Source organism: Seriola lalandi, unplaced genomic scaffold (genome assembly GCF_002814215.2).
Source record: "Seriola lalandi dorsalis isolate HSWRI2012SDOR001 ecotype SW California unplaced genomic scaffold, Sedor1 jcf7180002054901, whole genome shotgun sequence".
NCBI classification, from domain to species: Eukaryota; Metazoa; Chordata; class Actinopteri; order Carangiformes; family Carangidae; genus Seriola; species Seriola lalandi.
This window is the reverse complement of record NW_019525453.1, coordinates 7,143,910-7,160,439: the sequence shown is the minus strand read 5'-3', so window position 1 is coordinate 7,160,439 and position 16,530 is coordinate 7,143,910. Positions and strand designations below refer to the sequence as shown.

The following is a 16,530-nucleotide window of genomic DNA, read 5'->3' as shown; positions in this document are numbered from 1 at the left end:
TTAGTTAACCCCCCCCCCCCCCCAAACACAAACACACAAGCTGAAATGCTACTAGCTGGTATACAAGTGCTTATTCCTCATGCTCACTAACCTAATGGACTTTCCCAGCATTTTAGTCTCATCAGCAAATTGCAATTGACTATCAACAGTGTGTGTGTGTGTGTGTGTGTGTGTGTGTGTGTGTGTGTGTGTGTGTGTGTGTGTGTGTGTGTGTGTGTTCTCTGGAGGGTGCTCCATTGTATTGGCTGTGGGGGTGGCAGTTATTTCATATGACTGGCCGTAGCCGGAGTCCATCTGAGAGGACAGACACAGTTGAGAGAGGCTGTGTGGAGGGCAGCCAAGTTCACCATCATGAACACATGCATGCACAGGCTCGCAGCAAAAGACACGAACATGTACACACAAATATACACACACATACGCAGACATGGAGCATCTGCTGCTATAGCGCTCAGTCTGAGAGCAATTGAATTGCATTCCTCCCAAAGAGTTTTGTGCCAAGTAGCATTCTGTTTCAATCTGCCAGACCGGTGAAGTGTGTGTGTGTGTGTGTGTGTGTGTGTGCGTGTGTGTGTGTGTGTGTGTGTGTGACCGTGACCTTGGTTGTCCTCTCCACAGCCTCTCAGGAGGATGATGGAGGTGTTTATTGATGAGATAGGAGGATCCAGGTTGGGTTTAGTTGAGAAATTGGAGGATGTAGGCGTTAAGCAGTGGGCAATGGCCGACAGTGTGCTCCAAAATAAAACTATCTGTTGAGTGTCAAATATATTAAGTAATTGCTGTGATCAAATAGCAGAACGTTTAGTCTAACACTATATGTGTTCGATGGTGACCACAACAGCTGGATATGATTACAAGTGATATAAGAAGAGTACAACTGAGCAGTGTTCATTGTACTGAGAGGCTGTGAACAAAGTAGACGATGTAGAGATGTATAGGTGCATTTGGTGACGAGATAAGAGGGTTGAGGAAGTGTGTTTTCAGTGTACAGTGTGGGACTAGAGGATGGACGTGCTCCACCTTAGAAGGTGAAGGAGATGTAATAAGATGATGATTGTTACCCGGGCGATGCAGTACTCTCTGGGGTTCTCCTTCTCCAGTCCATACTTCTCCAGCGCCTCCACCACGGCAAAGTCAGCTGTGTCTCTCGTGGAGAGCAGGATGGTCTTGTAGGGGATGTTGGGCTTCAGACTGTCTGCGTATATCCGTAAAGTACCTCCTGCAGGACAACAGCAACATTTTGTTACTCGTTTAGATGCTAAAAGGTGAGATCATTAATTGTTTTAACACAAGGAGACCAATAAATATTCTGTATCTCAGAATTGACCTTTTGACACAGAAATTTCAAAACACTCAAATGATTCAGCTGGAAACAACATTTGGACCAGGGGACACAAAACATCATCCAAACCCCAAAGTAATGAAGATACCATAAGGCAGAGTGAGACGACTGCTGCTGCCCTTTCAGAACGACAATTAGCAGAAAAATAGTCTTTGTTTAGTTGAAGTTTAAATTTCATTTATACAACATAACTCGATTTACCAATTCACTGAGATCTGAACAGAATATGATGTCACGACCATTGAAATAATAATATAAATTTATATAATATAAAAAAATTTTATACAACATTATAAATCTTACTATGATCAGTTGTTGAGATGCCAACCTCACTTAAGTCTGTACAGGGATACAGAGCTGAGTGTAATACGTGTAAACAGATGACAATTCAAGTTGTGCTTTGGGAATCTGAGGTACTAAATTACAATTTCTCTTGCAAGAAAAAAAAAAAAAAAAAAATCACTAAATTAAAGGGAGTGACATCGCTGCTCATAAAAGCTAAATAATACACTACACTTTCATCTGGAGGCGCAGGGAGCTGTGTGACCGTGATGTGTCAACTAGAAATGATCACCTTAGTAAATCCCACAAGGGAGTCTTCAGCAAAGCAAACAGGGCTTTTCAGAGGCATTACATAAAATGAGCTTTTTTAAAATAGCACTCTCTGCTGGGAGAACGTCATTGACTAACCACAAGCCACCCTGTCCCACCAAGTGTGTGTGTGTGTCTACTGTATATGGACAGTGGTTAGAGCTGTTTTTAGAGCCAGTTCACTGGTCCATCTGTCTGTCTGGCAGAGTGATTAGGTAATGCCTGAGTCACGCACTGAACCAGTCAGCGTGTTTGTTTCATTCATCCAACATGAACATTTTGTCTGTTTGTGTGTGCAAATATGTCAGCAAGAGACTTTCCCAACAACATTTGCTCTTCAGTGGACCCGCTGATGTAAACACGATGCAGATTTATCAGTGATGTGCAGCCAAAGTGTTTCTTACATTTCACATATTTATTTATTTATTGCAAAAAAATGTAAATATAGCCCTTTACTCAGTCCATTGTACATGCACCACTGATATTGATTACAGCTGCAGATCACCTCTACCAGCTGTTCTTTGCAGATTTCTCAACCTGTCACACTGGATGCGGAGCAGCGGTGAACTGTGATGTTGAGGTCACTGCAGATTTTCTCTGTGATTCACATCAGGTTTGCCTTAAGCCACCCGAGGACACTGAGACTTGTTCAGCATTGTCTTTGGCTGTGTCATTTGGGGTTTTCTGGACCTCATGAATTTCTACATGATGTCATTTTGAATCTGGGAGCAGGTTTTAAATTTCAGGAAAAACTTTAGGCTTGAAGCAGCTCTTTAAGGTGTAGGAGTTTTTCAACAAAAGTATGTTGTTTGAAAGAATGCTGTATGTCAGACGCGTGTTTCATAAAATGTGTCTTGTATTATTGTCTAGGATGGGCCAGGTATTTGGGATGACAACGCTGATTAACTTGTCACAGTGGTGCACTGCCAAGGTCTGGGATGTATTACCCGGTAAGTGAAGAGTGAGTTCTCCTAGTCAACATGTTGGGCAGGTGTATGGAAGACCTCAGCAACTCTCTAAAGGGTCAATTCGCTCTGGCCAGACCACTGGGTCGGAACGTCTCCGAAACAGCAGGGCTTGTTGGGGGTTCCCACCCAGAAGTGGTGGGTACCTTCTGACAACCCACGAACCAGTATAAGGGAGTTGGGGGATGGGATCTCAGTGCCAGATACCACAGGGCACCTTCAGAGGTCTTGTAGGGTCAAAGCTGCTTTGATGGCACTCGAAAGACCAACAGCATATAAGGCAGGGGTGTACACATGTTTTGGCTCATCAGTGTCTATCCACCGTTTCTCCAACTGGTGGAACCAGTGTCAATGAGCATAAAACCAGATCTATTTGAATTTGCACAAATCTGAGGTGTGCGCCAAGTTGGAGGTCTGGAAACAGGCTCAATATCATCTGGCAAGATAATCTTACTCCTGTTTGTCTCAGGCTGCTGAAGTGTTCTTTCTAAACTCTTGATGAACTGTTGAATGTTCATATGCTTTAACTATACTGCAAAGGAGTGTTGGAGAGATGGTTGTCCATAAAGATGTCCTCTGTTTCATAATAATGAATAATAATGAATAATGATTAATAATAATGAAACAGAGGAAAAACATTATAATGAATTCCATTAAATTCCTTGGATTTTTTCAGTACTTCATGCGATGATCTGGATCCTAAACACTATCCTATCTCAGACAAAACAAAATGAGTGCAGGTATTGGCTTGGTTTTTGCTCTAAAATGCAAACCTTTCATAGAGTACATGATCAGAGCTCAAGTTGAGTTCGGCAGAGAAAGGATCACACTTAAAACACAGGTAAACAAGGTATTCATGTGCTGTAGGTTGAAATACCTGAGTCGGGCCTCCCGTCACTGCTCATAAACTCCTGCATGCGTTTCTCCAGCTTCTGCTGGCGTCTCCTCTTCATCACCACCTCTGGGTTGGAGATTGTCCTGGTGAAGCTGGTCTCGGGCATGTCCTTGTAGACCTCTGCCGCCAGACGACTGTTTTCCCTACACCAACAAAATGAGGGAGATGAACGACCGGGGAGAAGTGGGGGAAAAAGAAGATGGATGGAGGAACAGAAAGGTCAAAGTTTAAATCACTATTCTTTCCTCTTCTGTAGACTTCTGTGCTTTTCTTGGCATTGAAAAAAAGACAAGATCCTCTCCAAGGACTGGGAGGATGTAAGAGCAAGACAGTAAGATGGATAACTGTGATGGTGTGTGTGTTTGTGTGTTTTACCCGTCCTCCCGGCTGAGCATCTGCTCATCTCCATCAGGGATCCGGGCGAACTCTTTCTCCCTCTTCTTTTCCTTCTTCTTCTCCTTCTTGGACAAAGTCCTCTTGAAGTTTTGAATCACTCCGTCCTTCTCCTTCTCTGGCCCGTTACTCTGACTCTTCTGGTAGAGAAAGAGAAGAGTGAGGAGCTTTAAGAGACTATGTGGAGTGGCTTCCTACAGTATGCAAAGACATACTTATTTCTGAATGAATGAACAAACTGAATCAGGAAAAACCGATCAACAAATTGTCCTCATTCATCTTAGAAAAGTTACAACTGATCACATTAAGTGTGATGAAGTATTTTAATTGAGTTTTATTTTTTCTATTAATTTACTTATACTTCTGTTAATGACGCCTTACATTTAATATAAGGCTTTCTGACAGACCCCAGATCAAAATAAGAGCAAAATATGATCAAAATAAGGACATTTGCATTATAGAACTATAACTGGCCAACCACAACCTGAAACCTAAAAGTGATTTTCAAAACTATTCAAACATTTTCAGCACCTGATCTCCAGTGTAGCTGCTGTGGAAATACAGCATCTCAACATGGTGTATCAACATTTGTGTTTGTCCAGGTATACACAAGAAAAAGACATGCCGTATCTCAGAAAACAACATGGATGTGCGTGGTATATTGCCAGTTGATGGACGGATGAATGGATGGATGATCAGCTCACTAGTAAACTGACTGGCTAATAGTCAAACAGGTTAACGGGCAGAGCAGCCGACCTTGGGCAGGATGTCGTTCTCGTTCTTCAGGACGAAGCGTCCTTCTCTGTCGTCTTTGTTCCAGTTCAGTTGAACAACAAGAGGCTTCTCGTCCAGGTCCAGCTGACGCTCTTCTAACACACACACACAGACACACCAGTTCATCTGAGAGCTAACTATGTCAAATCATTATTATTCCTAACGGTGCAACAAGATTATTTTGATCTGATTGTGAAAGTCTGAAAAGGAACTCACCGCCACTGACATGGACCTCGTACAGGGAGTACTTTGGCGAGGACAGCATCCTCATGTCTGGTCTGAACTTCTCGGCTAACGTCTCGATGACGTCCTGCGTTGTCGCTGTGCTGGACACTCTGATGCACTTGGTGGCGAAGTTACCGGCAACCCGGTCCTGGAAGTAGAACCGCATCACGCCATGGAACTCCAAGTCCTGGTCAAGAGACAGAGAGAATCAGACGGTCCATTAGGTATTTATTCAAACTCTAACTGCATAAATACAGTCTACATACAGTACAACAATGTCTACACGCAGACTATAACCCCATTATTGTGAATACGGTGAGTATTAACATTAAAGATGATATTTATTTCAAACCGACTGACTGAAACGCTCCTAATTCACTTTTTTTTCGGTATAAAATATAGTAGCTCTGACTTGTTGATGGTCAGGGTAGGTCTGAGCTGTCACAGGAGGGGAGAGGCAGCACTGGCTGAGAGCCAGCAAGTGCAGTGTGTCAGCAGGTTGTGTGACAACAGGAAAAGGTTGTTCCGTCATTCACTGACCCACATACAACAACTTCTGGGCTCTGCGGCTGAGTATTTCTTAAGAGGAGGCAGTGCATGATGATCTGTGAAAGTGAGAGTGTGATCCCAGCTTCACATCGAGACTGACAATATCATGAACATCTGCACAATATGTAGAAAAGCTGTTATTTTACAGGCCCGTACTTTCAGAATCATTTTCACTTCCACACTTCCAGTTAGTTACTTACGTTATTTTCTTGGGTTTAAAAGCAACTTTTGTTTCAAGTAAATTCCCCTATAATAAGTAACAAATGACAAAAATTCTTAACAGGAAATTTCCTTAATTCCTAACCCGTATTAGCTCAAACACAGCCAGTGCCAGTGGTGAATGTGAAAACAGCAGGCTGAAATACAGACGCCCGGGGCTATTTACACTGCAAATGTATTGCCTACATGTTGACATTCACCTATGCATGGAGTCTACTATAGAACAAGAACATCTTAAACATATACACGTCCAGTCCTGATAAACTGGTATGTAACAGAGTGCTGAGACAGCACGACTGTAGCTCTCTCCCTATTTGTGCATACATGCATATGTTAAGGTTCACTGGTGAAAATGGCCTCATATTTCACTGGAACTGCCTTTTAAAAGGTCTTAGATGTGTGTGGACCATGTAGATATCAGAAAACTGGTATATGCTATTCTTTTAGTATCAAAATAAGTTGTGAAATTCAAACTATTTTAAATGAAAATCAGTAACAAAATTAGGCAAAACACATTCACAAACTATGGCTTAGAAACTCTCTACAGAATTAGAATTAATCTCTAAAATAACCTCAATAAACATGAACATTACAAGCTTCAAAGTAGCACATAGCAGAGTCATTGTATTGATTTTGTTCAAGTTAAGGGATTTTAAAGTACAACTATGACTGATGGTTCTATGAGGGTTTTTCCTAAAGAACGTAGTTAATGTGCGCTTATTTCACTGTCTTCAAACCCTGACTATCATCTTCTGCAACGTAGCTTCCCGTCAGGATGTCAACAAAGCACTTTTAAATGTGAACTTTAAAAGAGTGATAGACAACCAAAGTAACGACTCTCTAAGGTGACAGATCAATTGTGTGTGTGCGTGTGTGAGGCTGAAGGGGTGTGACTGGGGGGATTTCAGGCAAAGGTTTAAACTAGATTTAACTAGATTAATTCTACAAGTCTGTCGGTGGCCTCCTTCTCACATACATTCACGGCCATATATCTAAGACAATGAGGTAAAGACTGGTTCATAAATGGCGGACAGAGACAATACGGGAAAAACAGCATTAAAAAAAGAGGAGGTGAGGAATTTGTTTAGATTTTTTGGCACGACAAAATAAAACTTCTTTCTCCACCTCACTCTCTCTCTCTTCCCATGTTTGATAGAGACTCAGTCAGGCAGGCAGAGTGGAAACACTGAGCATAGTTTCGATAGGCAAGGGTGGAGTCGGGAATGTGTGTATGTGTGCGTTGTGATTTACTGCTGGAATGTGGGTCATCGAGGGTTGCCGTTGTCAAGCTTGCGTAACCCTTGGTAACTGTTACTGTGGAGACACTTGGTCCACTTGGGTTCAAACAAAGCCCAGTTTAGAGCAAGCAGTGGATAATTAACACTCTGCCTTTCAGACACTGGGAATGGACAAGTACAACCACATGTAGTTCAAGTCCAACACAACAGCAGAACTCCCCTACACCTGCAGGACATGGTACAGTCCTGCAGACCTATGCCTCCAAGTTATGATTCATTCCCACACCCCCATGTTCATGGGAATGGTCCAGTCCAACAGTTGAATATTTCTAGACCATGGTCAAAGCCTGAAACTCCATATGTCAATGCCATGGTCCAGTTCCACACCGCTATCCCTCCAGAAATGCTCCAGTCTGGCTTTCCTGTATTTCTAAGCCATAGTCCAGTTAGTTCTAAACCTCCACACATACATGCCCATACTCCAGTCCTACACTCCCATATCTTCAGACAACACTTCAATCCTATAAACCCATTATATCAATGGTTATATTAATTATATCAACATTGTCCAGTTCTAATAAAAATACAAACACATGTCCAGTACAACAGTCCTACTCCCCCATACTTCCAGGACATAGTACAGACCTACAGACCCATTCTTCCAGGTCATGGTCCATTCCCACAACCGTGCTTCACAGCCATTGTTCCAGACAGTTAACATCACAACTCTAAGCATGGCCCAGTCTAGTAACAACCTATTCTCCAGCCCAACCCTGAGTTCAAGTCATAGTCCAGTTCTACACCCTCTTACATCCAGAGTATGGTCCAGGTTAACACTCCAATATTTCTAGGCTATAGTCCAGTTCTAAACCTCCATACATCAAGGTGACTGTGCAATTGTTCACATGGTCATCAGCTATCTGTATATCTGTATCTCCAAGTGTGGTCAAGTCCTAGGTTTCTGTACAGTCCCAAACCTTCATACCTAAAGAGCATGACCCCGTCTTACACCCCAGTGCCACCAAGCAATGGTCCAGTTGTACTCCAGACTATGCTTCATACCAATAACCCCATACATCAAGTCACTGTCCAGGACCTCTCAGATAACAATAACAATGCATTTCCAAAATGATGCACATAGTAACCAAACATTCACATATAAATATTATTGACTAACAACAATGTTTCATGTTAATTTAAGACAACACGCATTTGACTACAAGCTCTCAGGACTCTAAATATGTGGTAAACAAGATTGACTGAATATCAGGGGTCTTCTTTTACAAAACTGATGTCAGCTTCATTTTACATACAACAACAATGAAACAAAAATTTTCCAGTTATATACATACATACATACATACATGTATTTAGGTGTGTATGTGTATGTGTGTATATATATATATATATATATATATATTTAAATTGTTGGGATAAATACAAATATTTTGACCCAGCATTCAAACTTTTTAGCTGCTCGTGTAATTTTGAATCAAACTCAAATGTGACAGCTAAAAGTTGAAAATGCACCATGTAAAACATGAGCAAAACAATAACAAAATGTTTAGTTGATCCTTTCTGATAATAATCCCTAACAGCTTTTTTATTTCTCAAACAGCACACGGGCTGACAGGAAATGCTAACGCAGCATTATGTCAGTATGTCACCAAACAACAGCCTGGATGAATCCCATCTCACACAGTCATATACTTCCTGTCAAGTAGAGGCACAGCTGTATCAACTGAGGTTTAGGGAAGTGTTTGATGTAGGACCACATCTGTCAGTGTGGGAATGTGTTTATATGAGTCTCATGCTAATTAACTAATGTGTTGTAATGACTGTGTGTGTATACATTAGATCTTTATGTCACTGTAGGGCAGTAGGTTTGTGTGTGTGTGTGTGTGTGTGTGTGTTTGTGTGCGTGTCTTAATCCCGCTTCTAAACTGTGCCAGGCAGAGGCATCAGCTCAGGACACACACACATAAAGAGAGAGAGGGAGAGTAAAGACATGTGATTGATACCTGTGACTAAACTTGTGAGACAGGAATATTTATGGCACACACACAAACAGTTAGATAAAAGAGTGGAGAAAGAGTGTGTGTGTGTGTGTGTGTGTGTGTGTGTGTGTGTGTGTGTGTGTGTGATTTATTGGCCAATATTGACTCCTGCCAATAAGAATTGCAGTGATCTTCTCCTTCCAATATAAATGCATCTAATACAGGAACCTCTGGCAGGTTTTAGAGCCATATCAACTGATATTAGGTTCTTACAGACAAATTCTTTCTGCAAAGATGTTGTCAATAAATACCAAGAAACTGCAGAACAGAAATGCCAAAGATACAGTATGTTTGTGGGAGTTTACATGAGATCATTTATTTTTCAAGAGTAAAAAAAGTCACACATGGTACATATCTTTGTCATAACTCTTTAAAATATACATTTAATGGGTCCTTAGGCAAAAACCCCAAAAGGAAAATATTATGTGATATAAATATATAAATTTTTTATCAATCCTCTATCAAAATTCTGTAACAATGTCAATGCTGTGCTCAAAAATCCAGTATCAGCTACAATGGGTTTTCCTTGTGTAGTTTGAGCTGATATTTATATTACTTGCTCCAGAAAACACTAATGTGTCAAACAAAACTCCCTGTATTGTTAGAAAAGCTGTTCTTACTCTCTTCAAGACTTGAAATATTAACAGATACAGCAGCAAAGTTCATCTCCTCTGAACCTCTAGTGAATAATTCACATGCTTTCACGGTCTTGAAGAAAGAAGAAAAAACAAACAACAAAAAAAAACAACCTTTCTGTATTACACCAGTCACACACACTCTCACATGTCTCTCTGTCCATTCATATCACTCTGCTCAGGAATGTTCAGTGTCAGTCCATTAATAATGAGTCATACTACACACACACACACACACACACACACAGCTCATCCATGCGTTGTGTGTTAGCCTCTTACTGAGGTGACACAGTGGAGGGAAAAGTAAGCGGCACAAGAGATAACCCTGACTTCTAAGTCATGCTCTCTGAATCACACCTCAGGATTAAAGGTCTTCCAAGGGAGAGGTCGAAGGTCACATCTGTGTTCGCATGAGAAAGTAAGTTAACTTCACTCTCTGGTTGTAAAATAAAAAAAGAGCTCCCACCTGGTGCCTGTCTTTCACTTATGTGTGTGTGTGTGTGTGTGTGTGTGTGTGTGTGTGTGTGTGTGTGTGTGTGTGTGTGTGTGTGTGCATGAGGGAGGTGGGAGTGGTGGATTAAACTTTAAGCGAACTGAGGTTTTCCCGCTTGTAAACCAGCAAAGTCATTTCAGACCTGACTGAATTTGAGGTGTGCTTCATTACACCGTAAGTAAAAAGAAAAAAGAAAAAAAATCTGTAACCTGCTGTTAGTAAAACTGGAGCTGAAAAAGCTAATCTCTTTAAATATTTACTCACTTTTCCTCAGAGTAACCTCACACCTTTTAGCAGACGCTGACAGAAACCAGTCAGAGTGTATTTTAATAACCCCGACAGCAGCATTAAGAAACTGTCACATAAATCACTTGGGTGATAATGCACATACTGCATTACACTGCTGGAATTACAGTGTTCTTCCGTCTCATTGCCTGAACAGAGAAATAAAAACTCAGTTATACCTGCAAAACAAGTCTCTGTAAAATCCTGAACCTTCAACTTTAGTAACACACACTCACTCAAGCCTTATTGTATGTTATTGTGAGTCATATACTATTTATACATGACTTGCGTGCTTAAAAATATTTTCATTATCCATTAATCTGCCAGTTATTTTCTTGATTAGTTGATTATCAATTTGGTCTATGAAATGTCCATAAATACTAAAAATAAAATTATCCAGCACATGAGCCCATGGAGGTCTTTAAAATGCCTGTTTGTCTAAACATTGGTTTAAATATTCACAAAATAATATTCTACATTAGGTATGAGTCATCTACTTACAATGATACCACACAGAGGAAGGCAGCTAACCCTTGTATTTGTGAAGTTTGCACCACATAATTATTGGTGTTTCTGACTGGAAAATGACTCAAAATGAAAATTAAATGATCATTATTAAATAGAACACATTAATTTTTTATTAACTGACTGATTTAAGAAACATTCATTTTTTGCTTAGAAAAATTGCTTATCAAAACTGTTGATTAATATCATTACTTCTACCTGTCTCTACTGAGTGCTATTCTAGTTTCAAACTGAAAAAGTATTGTTTGAGCACTCACACACATTATATCACTTCAATGGCAACATAATTCACTAATTAGAAATGCTGAATCCAGGTATCCATGTCAAGGTCAAGGAAAAAAAGACCCTGAGGGACACAACATAAAGGCCACTGGAAACTGCTTGTCTGCAAAAAGGACAACATTCATTAAAGCCTCAGATGTGCACAGCAGACAAACACAAGTCTGCCTGAGGAAGAACATAGAGCTAAAAACATGTTGTCCTCCAATCAGCATCTTACAACTCCTCCAATGTTGTCTTTTGCACTGTGTGCACTTTGTTGATGCGTTCTCATCAGAAGCTGAGAAATACTTTAACTTCTTGCAAGCGAGGGGGTTTATAGCTGTGTTTTTGTCCAAGTTGTTTTTTATGATTGTTCAAAAGGCGGTTTCAAAATGCAGAGGTGTACTTTCTGAGTGAAATACCACAACAATAGAACACTGAGATCCTCTTTTTGAACTAAACAAGCAGAAACAGGGCTGGTTTACAAACGTGACTGAACCTTTATGTGATCAGTTCAAGGACAGGAGAAACACTGCTTGTAAGGAGAGGTCACTCGACTGACCAGAGCACTGTTTCACCTACAGTTATCAGTTAAACATGTCCATGTTCTGCACCTTCCATCATGTCGCACTCACTCTTTTATCATTCCCCCACAAACCTCCTTTTCACTATCCTTCTTACAAGTCAAAGCAGCAAGAAATCCAAAGCCATTTTTAAACTGATCCTGCACACACACACACAGCTTGGTATGTGTGTGCCTGTGTGTGCCTGTGTGTGTGTGTGTGTGTGTGTGTGTGTGTGTGTGTGTGTGTGTGTGTGTGTGTGTGTGGGAGAGAGAAAGTGGGGGAGTGGTGGGTAGGGGGTTATCAGGTGTTAAAGAAACTAGCCAGAGCTCCATTTCCGAGCATGTCTGAGTGGATTACAACTGTAACACACTATATTTAGTATAAAGCCTACACCATTTACAGACGTGCTACACAATAATGCAGCAACGGTTAACGTTCTTTCAATACTGTGATGAACCAGTCTTTATACAGACAGCTCCAGTCTATATTGATAAGGACTGAGATCTTGAGATCAAAGCCATCATTTAAATTTGTAGTGATGCACAAATAATATTTTATCATTCATGTAATATCATTTGTTTGAATGAGTTAAAGCTTGACCACTCCTCCACCAGTCAATTAGAAAGGTGCAACGCTTTGATGGTGCGATATGAAATGTCATATTACAAATATCTTTAAGTATGAGTCTGATGTGCCTCTGATTGCAAGCGCTTTGATGTGTAGTGAAGTGATGTGTACGTGATGAAATAAGATTGAATTACTCTCTGTAGGACACTGTTTCCTTAATACAGTCATTTTAGTCTGATAGAAAAGAGCAATACATTGATTAAATGCTCTGACAAAGACATCAAGTGAATGTTTATTTTTTAAAATCATTTTCTCTGCATTAGTCTCACTTTAATTGGATCATCAATAGTAGAGAGACGGACAGAAGGCAAGAGGAGAGATAAGGGGGTATGACATGAAACAAAGATCTCCAGCTGGGATTGAATCTGGGACACTGCAGTTATATTGTGTTCATTTTAAATACTAAGCCCATAGGAATCCCCAGCAAATGTGACCTGGCTACATCCTGAATGCTTCAACATTTCACATCATTAGGCTACGTCCAAACTACGCTCTCGTTTGAAACGCAAATCTGTTTTCCGAGGACTAAAACTAGGACTAGCAGTGGTGAAAGCAACATGGATAATGAACTACAAACCTTGCTTACCCTGTTGTCTTTGTTAGCAGCTGTTGTTCAGTTAAATTCTGCATTTCAACACTGCAGCTGTCTTTGCTGTTCCTCGTACGTAGTATTTTTTTTTTTTTGCAACTAATCAACTGCAGAGTAGACAGTCTGCTTCCTGTTTACACCGGCTCACACATGCCCAGTGTACATGATTGCTCAGGTGTGTGTTTTCAGGTGTGATATGGACAGAGATCGTTTCTGATACGCAAGTAAAACTGTTATCTGGACGGAGATTGTTTTCATTTGAAAACGCAGTCTTAGCTTTTGGATAGTAAGAGCGGGGTATCAGCCGCCGAGCTGGACTTTATTATCATACATCTGTTGTAACAGTGAGCAGAGGCTTCAGCGGGCTTTGAGTGCTGATCTCAATTTAGCGGGAAAAATGCTCACGGGGTTGTGATGGAGATGCAATATGAAAACAATTAAAGGCAATGAAATGTTTCCTATTACACAGTCATGGCCCAGTGGCTCTTGGATAAACCACCGATCTCAGGGCACTTTCTCTCTTGACTTTTTTTAATCTTGTTTTGGGCGTCTTCTCCCTTTTCTGTGGGAAAGTTGAAATACAACTTCTCACTGTGTTTAAATGAGGCATTGCAGCCCCAGACCTCACTTGTTCTGACAAATATGTGGATGTAGAGCAAAACTAAGCTGCTGTTTTACCAAGACTGATTTCTCCTGCACTGATACTGCAGCCCTGTGTTTAATTAAAGACAAACACCGACAAACCAAAAAAGAAAAAAGGTTAAACCCTTGTTTCCATGGAGACACTGAATACTTGAAAAAAAATTTTGGCATTGAACTGATGAATTTAAAGTGAAGGGAGGAGAGGAGCTTTCTGGATGATGGCTATTTGAAATTGAGAATAGATTCCAGCTGCTGTGCGTCATCTCAGTCTCCTCCACACGCACACAGACGAACATGAGCCTAATAAAATGAACTGAGTTCCTGAGTCAATATTTTTGCAGCCCCACCTGCAGTAACATGGGGGGAATTCCTCCCTAAGCCCGTGTCTAAGGTCAGCTGGACCCAGGTTTTAACTCAAAATGCAGGGTGGGGTGGGGGGGGGACTCATCCCACATCAGATTCCAGCAGAGACTTTTCAAAGACATCAGACACACCAACCGACAGGCTGAGAGAAAGAAAGAAGAGGAGGAGGAGCGGGGGGGAAGACAAAGAATCCCTCCGCATGAAGCAGGAGAATTGCTTTCCTCTGGCTTTAAATAGCCAAAAGAGGCTTACAGCACATTATCCACAATATCAAATGTCCCTATGCTACTCGAGGTTGCAGATGCATCGTCAGAGATGTCCACCTCCTCTCCGACTTTTCATTTCCAAATTTTAAAAATCGCTGATGTCACAGATGTACATTAGTGTTCATCAAATCAGGCAGGGTGCAGCTTGTTTGTAGTAACATGAACACCTTTGCTTTTAACAGCATGGCAGCGTGTTCACCAGTGTAAACACAGATTTCACCACCTGAATTCTACATTAATCTCAGGGGCGCAGCGGTCCAATATGCAGAGTTGGTATCGGTCTGATACTGACTTTATTAAGCTGATCAGGAATCAGATCCACAAAAATTACACTTACTCAGTCACAGCAGGCTCCAACTCAGCTTTTAGGGCCACAACCATCACTAGTCTCATGTTACCAAACACAAACATGATCCCAATGAGTTCAGCAGTGAGGCATACATTTACATTGAAATCTATGAACAAGGCAGTGCTGGTATTGGATCAGTATTTTGTAGCAGCAATTGATCTAACTTTAGGTATGAGTCAGTTTACCTACATGTACAACAAATAAAAGCATAAAATCATCATATGTGAGAAGTGGAACCAGGAAATGTTTCTACATTTTTGCTTTAAAAACTTGCTAAAATTACTCTTAAAACAGGTGCAGATTCATTTTCTGTCAATCAATTAATCAACAAATCGTTGCAGCTCTATTTTCATGTCATGAAATCCTAAACAAACCCATACCAGACCACAGAGCACCACTACTTGATCAGTTATTGTCAGGGGAACAGAGGGAGGAAACCTTAAACTGTTGTTGATTTTTCACTGGCCATTCAGACACATACAGTGAGGATGAAACCTACTGTCACCCAGTCTACATAAACTCTTTGACCAAATATTGAAAAATCACAACGGAGCAGTCCTGTCCTGTAACTAAAGCTTAAAGTTAGTACTGAAGCAGAGTCACAATTCCAGTTTGGTGACAGTACTAATCTGGAATGAATGTTGTTTTCTGTCGAGCACAAACAACCTGATCCACCCGGAAAAACAAAGGGAGGCAGCCGAGGCCAAGGACTGAATGAATGAAAAGACTAAATGCACACATTTCCTCTGTGGCTGCAAAGAAAAGCCTCTTTGTTTCAGGTGAGTTTCTGCTTCGGTATCGAGCCGTCCAGCCTCCAACCCCCACTCCATCCAGCGCACCCCTGTCATTCTGACAGAGTGAGGCATTGTGGGAAGGTACGGTATAAATCGTTTGGACCCAGCGGTGACGCCTAGCCACAAATCAGACCTGCTCACTGCTTCAACAGCCTCCATAAGCAGCCCACAAGGATCAAGGATGGCAGATAACAGCACGGATAGTGGAAGGAAATCACTGTGTGTAAGTGTGTGTGTGTGTGTGTGTGTGGTAACTGCCACCACAAGGCCGTTGAGGGCTGATGAGTTTGTGTCCTGTCTTACTCCCTCATTCATTTGTACTCAGACACAGACACAAGGTAAATCCCACAGGTGAAGGGAGACATGATGTGCAGCTGAACCAGCTGTCAACATGACTAACACCATCGTTTAAGATGGTTCATTACCTAAAAACCTCTCTTCTCTCTCACACATTATCTCCCTGGTATTCATCATCTGGAAATTTGACCATTCTGAAGACCTAAAATCTAAAAAATGTTACGCACCGTGAAGCAGAATTTAAACCACAGGACAAGAACTGAAACTTAACTTACTTAATCGTTAAATTCGGCCTGTGCATATTCTCATTTGTCCAGGTCATAGTATCCTAAAGGAGTTTTAAATCGAAAAAAACAACTGGACTTGATTATTTGTCTGGGAATACGTTTCGCCTCTCATCCAAGAGGCTTCATCAGTTCATGTACGCATCTGACCAGGCTGGGACTGATTCATGTCCACTGTCAGAACAATCCATCTAGAACTTTAGGAATGTTCCCTATTATTATTATTTTCTCCTTAATCAATCATTTATGTCCATGAAATGCCCCATGAAATTAAATTACTTTTTTTTTTTTTTTTTTTTAACATCC

General features: G+C 41.0%; 1 protein-coding gene across 1 annotated transcript in view; it reads right to left on the bottom strand.

Annotated features, from left to right (window-relative positions):
* The window catches only part of afdna (afadin, adherens junction formation factor a), a 107,633-nt gene that overhangs the window by 70,621 nt on the left and 20,482 nt on the right, over positions 1 to 16,530 (bottom strand). The window contains 5 exon segments of the mRNA XM_087180389.1: positions 1,062 to 1,219; positions 3,776 to 3,936; positions 4,169 to 4,326; positions 4,943 to 5,055; positions 5,177 to 5,372. Of these exon segments, the coding sequence (XP_087036515.1) occupies positions 1,062 to 1,219; positions 3,776 to 3,936; positions 4,169 to 4,326; positions 4,943 to 5,055; positions 5,177 to 5,372 (786 nt within the window).